Source organism: Penaeus chinensis, chromosome 24, assembly GCF_019202785.1.
Source record: "Penaeus chinensis breed Huanghai No. 1 chromosome 24, ASM1920278v2, whole genome shotgun sequence".
In the NCBI taxonomy this organism is placed as follows: Eukaryota; Metazoa; Arthropoda; class Malacostraca; order Decapoda; family Penaeidae; genus Penaeus; species Penaeus chinensis.
In genome coordinates, this window is record NC_061842.1 from 4,542,998 (window position 1) to 4,550,497 (window position 7,500).

At 44.8% G+C, this 7,500-nt stretch overlaps 1 protein-coding gene across 11 annotated transcripts in view; it reads right to left on the minus strand.

Moving 5' to 3' along the window:
- The window catches only part of LOC125037784 (cyclin-dependent kinase 14-like), a 328,883-nt gene that overhangs the window by 238,904 nt on the left and 82,479 nt on the right, over positions 1-7,500 (minus strand). For 8 of the 11 annotated variants that reach the window (XM_047631002.1, XM_047630997.1, XM_047630994.1 and 5 more), the window contains exon 1: positions 3,138-3,257. The exons of the other annotated variants lie outside the window; for them this stretch is intronic. In XM_047631002.1, coding sequence (XP_047486958.1) covers positions 3,138-3,187 — 50 coding nt within the window. In that variant the 5' untranslated portion in view covers positions 3,188-3,257. Of the gene's footprint in view, positions 1-3,137; positions 3,258-7,500 lie in introns of those variants that run through there. 11 annotated transcript variants of the gene reach the window in all.

Below are 7,500 nucleotides of genomic sequence, written 5' to 3' on the forward strand. Positions count from 1 at the left end.
TACACAACTAAAGCAAAATAATAAAGGGAAAAGGCTGGGCCAAGTTTTTGTAGTACTAGGAACAGGTATCTCGGAAATGCCTGCTGCCCACTCCCCTCCCCCTCCCCCTCCCCCCCTCCCCTCCCCCTCCTCCTGGTCCCCCGCATTGCTTGCAAAACGCAACTACTCCTTCTCCTCCTCCTTCTTCTTATTTCCATCCGTGTTTTCTTTTCTCTCTCGAGTTTATTTGCGCTTTTTGCTCTGGTTTATCTTCTTTTGTTATCTTCTTCTTTTTCTTCTTCTCTTTCTTTTTCTTCTTTTTCTTCTTCTCCTCCTTCTTCTTCTTCTTCTTCTTCTTCTTCTTCTTCTTCTTCTTCTTCTTCTTCTTCTTCTTCTTATTATTATTATTATTATTATTATTATCATTATTATTATTATTATTATTATTATTATTTTTATTATTATTCTCCTTCTCCTCATCATCATTATTATCCTTCTCCTTCTTCTTCGTGTTCGTGTTCCTGTTCGTCTCCGTCTCCGTCTCCGTCTCCGTCTTCGTCTTCGTTTTCGTCTTCGTTTTCTCTTCTTCTTACTACTACTACTATTACTACCACCACTATCACTACTATTGCTACTTCTTTTACTATTACTACTACTGTTGTTGCTGCTATTTTCTTTTTCTTTTTTCTTCTTCTACTTTTTTTTTCTTCTTCTTCTTCTCCCTTGCCATTGTTGTATTCCTTTCTCCTCCCTTTCTTTATCCCCTCACTCTCTTTTTCTTTCCTCACTTCTTTCCTTCAATTCCTCTTTCTTACTTCCCTCATTCCTTCTCTCTTTATCTTCACTCTCCCCTGTTCTCTATTTCTCACAATAAAAAGAGGAAAAAGGAGAAAGAGGAAGAAAACAAAAGAGATAAGAGAGCAACGGAAAATAAACAAAAAGAGCAGCATAAACAAAACGTGAGGATAGAAGAAAATTAAAAAAAGAAAATAAAAGAAGGAAGAAAATTATACATAAGTTAGATAAATAAAACAAAATAAATGAATAAACACAACATAAAGGACATACCATATAAAACAAACAAACAAACAAAAGAAGAAAAAAAAATACCCAAACATAATGAATAAATAAAACTAGACAGAATGGCATAAAAACAAGAGTGAAAATGACAGAGACAGATAGACATTAAAAAAGAAAACAAAAATAGAGAGAGAAAAAGAAGAGGAAGAGAGAAGAATTCTGAAAATGCACATAATAAACAGGACAAAAAACGATGATGACCCAGTAACCCAACTCTCGGTATCGCGTCATCTCCCCGAGAGAAGAAAGAGAAACACGAGTAAGAGAAAGAATGGGAGGGAGAGAGAGGGAGAGGGAGGGAGGGAGGGATAGAGAGGGAGAGGGTAGGAGAGAGGGAGGGGGAGGGAGGGGGGAGGGAGGGAGAGAGGGAGGGATGGTGGGAGGGAGGGAGGAAGAGAGAGAGAGAGAGAGAGAGAGAGAGAGAGAGAGAGAGAGAGAGAGAGAGAGAGAGAGAGAGAGAGAGAGAGAGAGAGAGAGAGAGAAGAGACAAACAGACTTACACAAAAATACACAGACGATATAAAGAGACAAAAACCGAAAGGCTGACAGTCACATGTACAATCCAAAAGAGAGACAAAGCGAAGGGGAGAAGAAAGAGGGGAACAAGCACGAAGCAACAAGGAAACTTAACGACGAAGAAGGTCAACGAGCAATCAGATAAGTCTTTGGGCGAGATAGTAAATGCGACCGAGCGGGCGGGGGGTCCTGATCGAGGGAGAAGTAAAGAAGCAAAGGAATGGGTATCAAAATTCAATGACGAAATAAAACTGGAGACGTAAAACACACGTACGTACAATTGTACATACTCACACAAACACACACACACACACACACACACACACACACACACACACACACACACACACGCACACACGCACACACACGCACACACACACACACACACACACACACACACACCCGCGCGCTTATACACACACACACACATTAACAACAACATAAAAAAAAAAAAAACACAGAAAGAAAGAAGGTACAAACACACTAACAGACACGAACCCCATAAAAACACACACAACACACACCCCATCTAAGCGTAACACGGAGTCATTTGCGAGAGGGAACAGCCAGTGACGTGTCTTCACTAGCATTGGTAACATTCCCACGAAGATGGTATCAGCGAGGCGACTATACCCTGGACACGTGTTCCTGTATCCCACATATTGCGCTTCAGCCCGGGGATACAACATACGGGCGCCGCTCAACCGGTCGAAATCGTTCTCAAGTGTCATTTACCCTGTACCCTTTGGATCTTTGGTTCGCTGGTATGTATTTTTGATTTTCTATGCCGTTATATGGTGTATTTCCTATTAATGTTTTAATCGTTCCGAGGCTATTTATATTTCTGGTTTCTATCTACCGTGCCATTTTTGTCGTTATCTTACTATTATTACTATTACTATATCTATCACTTTTACCTCTAATCATTTTATCAAAATTGCTTTCCCCCGTCGGATTTACAACTGTTACTATGACTACGACTACCACCCATTCACATTCGAGCAAAGTCCCTGGTCAAAGTCGCAAGTATTTCACGCCCACGCACTCCGACAGACGGACTGCGCACACTAAGACTTGTGTTTTAGTAGCATCATTCAGTCGCAAAGAGAATCAAACAGCTGCAAGAGGCACGATGCCCTTGCCAACCACTGGCCACTTCCTCACACTGTAACAGATTGCATTATGTTGCCTTGAGCTTGTTAGCTAGCGCTGTCTATTGCAACAATGGTTCATCTTGCATGCGTTTTGGCCACACTTTGTGAATATGGTTTCTCAGCGTCATGCGTTCTGTTAAAACGCGAAAAATAAAATAAAAAGAAAGCATAAAATCATAACCAAAACCGTCAACTCAAAGAAACGATAAAAAATATTAAAAGAAAACACGAAATCAATCAGACGAGTTTGAATTCAGTCCAATCACAGTCTATCGGCGTCGACCCCGGTCCACCAAGTGCCTCCGCCGATAACCGAAAAGCTCGGCCAAAACCAAAGGCTACACACAACGCTATGCTTCGTCACTACACCCACTACAACCACTACGCCACTACAACCACTACACTAACCCCACCATGACCGCACTAACAGCACAAGGATCACGGACCACACAGTACATAGGGGTGGATGTAACGCTCCTCGGTCTCCAACGGGGCTGTACAGATCCTTGCGCTCAGACCACTGGGTAGACCACAACTGCCTGGCTGGCTGGGGCATCAGACACACACTCACGCCCTTCCCCCCATCCCCCATCTTCTCTACCCTCTCCCCCTCCCTCCGTGGGGGTATTGGGAGGTGGGGTGCGGGCTTGGAGGGAGGGGTCGGAGGGAGGAGGTAGAAGAGGAGGAGGACGAGGAGAAGGAGGAGGAACGAGGGAGGGAGGAAGGGGGGGGGGGGTAGTTGGAAACGTAGGAAGATGACGATAGTGCAGAAGAAAGTAGGAAGAGGAGGAGAGGGAGAGTGAAATGAAGAAAAGAAGTGGAAAAGCAAGAGAGAAGACCGAGATCGAAAAATGACAATAAAACAGAAATAGGAAAAGAAAGAGAGAACACAAACACGACTAGTATTACTGTTATTACGGCGTCTGAGATGATGCCAGTGGAAATGCCAATAATATCAGGGTTGGCAGAGGTGTTGGAAAAGCTGACAACCCGGAGGGGGGGCAGTGATGTTGGCCGAACCGATGACAACATGCGTGGAAGAATTAGAAATGATTAGAGAGGAATTAGAGTTGATCTTGGCCGCTGGAGGTGTGTGCCTGCATACCAACCGCCGGCCACGCACGGGCTATTACATGAGGGGCGGGGGCGGGGGAGGGGGGAGGGGGAAGGGGAGGTGTAAGAGGTGGGAAGGGGGGGATGGGGAGAGATAAAGGGAGGAGGAGCTGGAGGAGAAGGAGGGGAAATTAGAGGGGGGAGAGCTAAAGGGGAGGAGGTGGAGGAGAAAGCGGTGATAGAGAAGGAGGAGGTGGAGGAGAAAGCGGTGATGGAGAAGGAGGAGGAGGGAAGAAGAAGAGGAGGAGAAAGGGGGGAGATGAGGAGGAGGGAAGAGGGAGGAAGAGGTTGCAGGGAAGTAGGAGGGGGGAGGAGGAGGATGGGGAGAGATAAATGGCGGAGGAAGGAAAACGAGGAGGAACAGGGCAAGAGGAGGGAGAAAGGAGAAAGAGGAAGAGGAGGAGGAGGAGGAGGAGGAGGAGGAGGAGGAAGAGGAAGAGGAAGAGGAAGAGGAGGAGGAGGAGGAGGAGGAGGAGGAGAAGGAGGAGAGGAGGAGAAGGAGAAGGAGAAGGAGAAGAAGAAGGAAAAGGAGAAGGAGAAGGAGAAGGAGAAGGAAACGGAGGAGGAGGAGAAGGAGAAGGAGGAGGAGGAGGAGGAGGAGGAGGAGGAGGAGATATAAAAGGAAGTATAAGGAAGACGCAAAGATAACAGCATAATAATAATAATAATAATTAGACACGCAAATATCACAGCAAAAAACAAAACAAAAAAACACCAAAGAAAGTCAGTTCCGCCGTTTGACCATAAGAGAACCAGTCATCCCCAAAGTATGTGCTAGAGTAGGGTCCACTCGATGCCTCGGTCTCCACCCTACATACCTGTTACAAGGACACTGCCAAATGACCAGACAATAAAAGACAGCGTTTGAAAAGGTCATGGTTTATTTATAGAATTGCTACTATTATTATTCTATTATCGTAATCATAGGTTAGTATCGTTATGATACTGTTTGTAGTTTCAGAAGTAGTAGGTATATAGTAGTAGTAACAGTAATGACAGCTGTTCCTGCTATTGTTACCATGAACTGGCAGAATACTAGTAGTAATAATAGTAGGTTTAGTGTTAGTATTAGAAAAAAGCAGTGGCAGTATTGTCATTAGTCTATGTAACAGTAACAGTGTAGCAACATTAGAATAGAACAAACTATTTTTATGAATATAATGACCATCATTTCAATCATCATTCGCAAAGAAACACCTAACACTGTGTTATAAAAGCGAGCTTTAATAGAAGGTTTGTTAATAACACTTGAAATTATTTAAATGCGATAGTTATCGTGATTGACAGAGAGACTGACACTTGTGGTGAGTGATGAAGATTAGGACTGGCAGCTACACTTGCTGAAAGTGATTACAAGCCATTGCAATCTGAAAATAAACTAATTCACGCTTAATCCAATGTCCAACGAAGATCCAAAATAAAAGAAGTCCGTGCAATTAGCGACGGTTATAAATCGTAAATTAACAGCTTATCGGCTTTTAATTACTCCAATAAAGGTTACAATTGAAGGAATAGAAGGCATACAGCCATGCTTTATCTGTGGTCACAAGAAAGAATGCCCTAATTTTTGTAAATAAAAAAAAAAACACGGACACTGAAGTTCGGCAGCAGCTTCTGATACGAGTATACAGTACAACACACACTGTCAAGGTGAAGAAGCGGTGACAGGTGACACGTGACACTTGAGTGGAAGGCGCGTTGAACCGATAACGCTGGCATGGAAGGCGTTCGTAGGAATGTTTGGCATGACTGGGATCTTGTCTTATGAACACTGGTCACTGAAGGAAGGAAAACGAACAAGGCCTCCGACATAGCAGACGGAACATACGTATTTGTGTGTGGGGGGGAGGGGTGGGTGCGTGTGTGAGCGTGTGTGTGTGTGTGTGTGTGTGTGTGTGTGTGTGTGTGTGTGTGTGTGTGTGTGTGTGTGTGTGTGTGTGTGTGTGTGTGTGTGTGCAAGTGTAAGTGTGTATGCGTATCCGGTCGTTTTCTACATATACACTGGAAACGAACCAATAAGACCTGCAAATACAATACTATTTAATAAATCAATTCTATCTAACAGGGAACTACTGACAATCAGCTATGAATACCTAAACATCCTTGGACATAATCTCCGAGTGTCACCCACGCAGGAGAACCTGGCTTCCGCGTGTGTCGCATCCTGTAGCAACACAGGCTATCAAATTATCGGCGCATCGCTCCAGCATATAGAAGCCCATTAGGTATAAAAGCATCTAAAATAACATTAGCTTGTTCCAGAACCCCCTACCATGTCACAGTCCGGTAGGAAGTGTATAAGAGAGCCCTATGACTCGTTGGATCCGCCTGTTTACTCATCGCCTTTGTGATGATAGAGATGGAGTCGGGGTTGGCGATCAATGGGGGTTGTGATGAGTATAGCGACAGCGAAAAAGAGGAGGCTTTAATTCGACCATGCAACACCAAGCTGCAACAACAACGATGACGAAACCGTCTGCGTCCCTGTACAATGCAGCGTCCGCGGGGAACCACAATGCATGACGAAATGGAAACTAACTTCTGCACAGCCATTTCAACAAGCTACCACAAGTAACAATACATAGCTTTCTTTACCAAAAAAAAAGCATTCTTCGAGAGTATAAAACACGTTTCAGACAAGACAACTAAGGCTCTGGTCTTGCTATGTAAATAAGTCATCTGCATAATACCAAGAGACCAGTCATTGCGGGTGAATGCCGTAAAACAGAGTCATTCTCCCGCAAAAGTGTAAACATAGTAAAACGCCGTGACAAACAGGGGTCGTACGGCTAAAAATACCGTCGACGTGTGTAGTGGTTCACCGTAGAACCGCGAACCGCAGCGCTAAATGTGGCCCATCTGTGTGTATTTCCAGCCATAGCATCAGCCGCTCGACCATAGCATCCTGCTGCTCATCCTCTTAATCCTAGGAGGTCTTCCTTTCGGGAAAACGGCCCCTATGACTCAGCTTCAAAGGACTCCGCTGCACTAAGTCTTTCAGGGGAAACGTGGGTAAACAGAACACGCAGCTATAAGAACACTAAAAAGTAGAACAAATGGCAATCAAAAAGAAGAAGAAAAAAATATAAGTACAAGTTTGTACGCTCGTGGGGCATATGGCTTTCTCTGTCCCGATTCTTCTCAGTAATCAATACACTCTATTCACTATTGACAAAAAGCTTTTATTAAAAAGAGAACCGAGGAAAAAAATCAATAGGCAGTGAGATGAACCAGAAAAAAACGCGTTTATTGCATCTCTCATTCACGACTCATTCACAACGGGGAGAGCGACCGGCCGCCTCAGCTGCCCTCAAACCGGACACCATTTCTCTGCCATCAATCAATACGATGGGAAATAATACACAAATAGAATGGGACACTGCACTAATCCGTCCGACAATCCAAAGCTCATCAGGCCGAGCGAAAAGCTCTGGGAATTAGCGATCGCAACTGAATCGGAGCCGCGAGCGATTTTCTCAGACGCTCCATGCATCCTCCTTCTCCCCCTCTCTCACCCAGGGCCTCCCCGCCCTCCCTCTCCCCTCGCACCGCACCCCCTCGCCTCCACCCTACCCACTCGTCCCTCTTCCCATGCCTCCTCCCTGTCGCCCTCTACTCTCCTCCCTTCTCCTCTAACCCCGTGCCCTCTCGCTTCTCC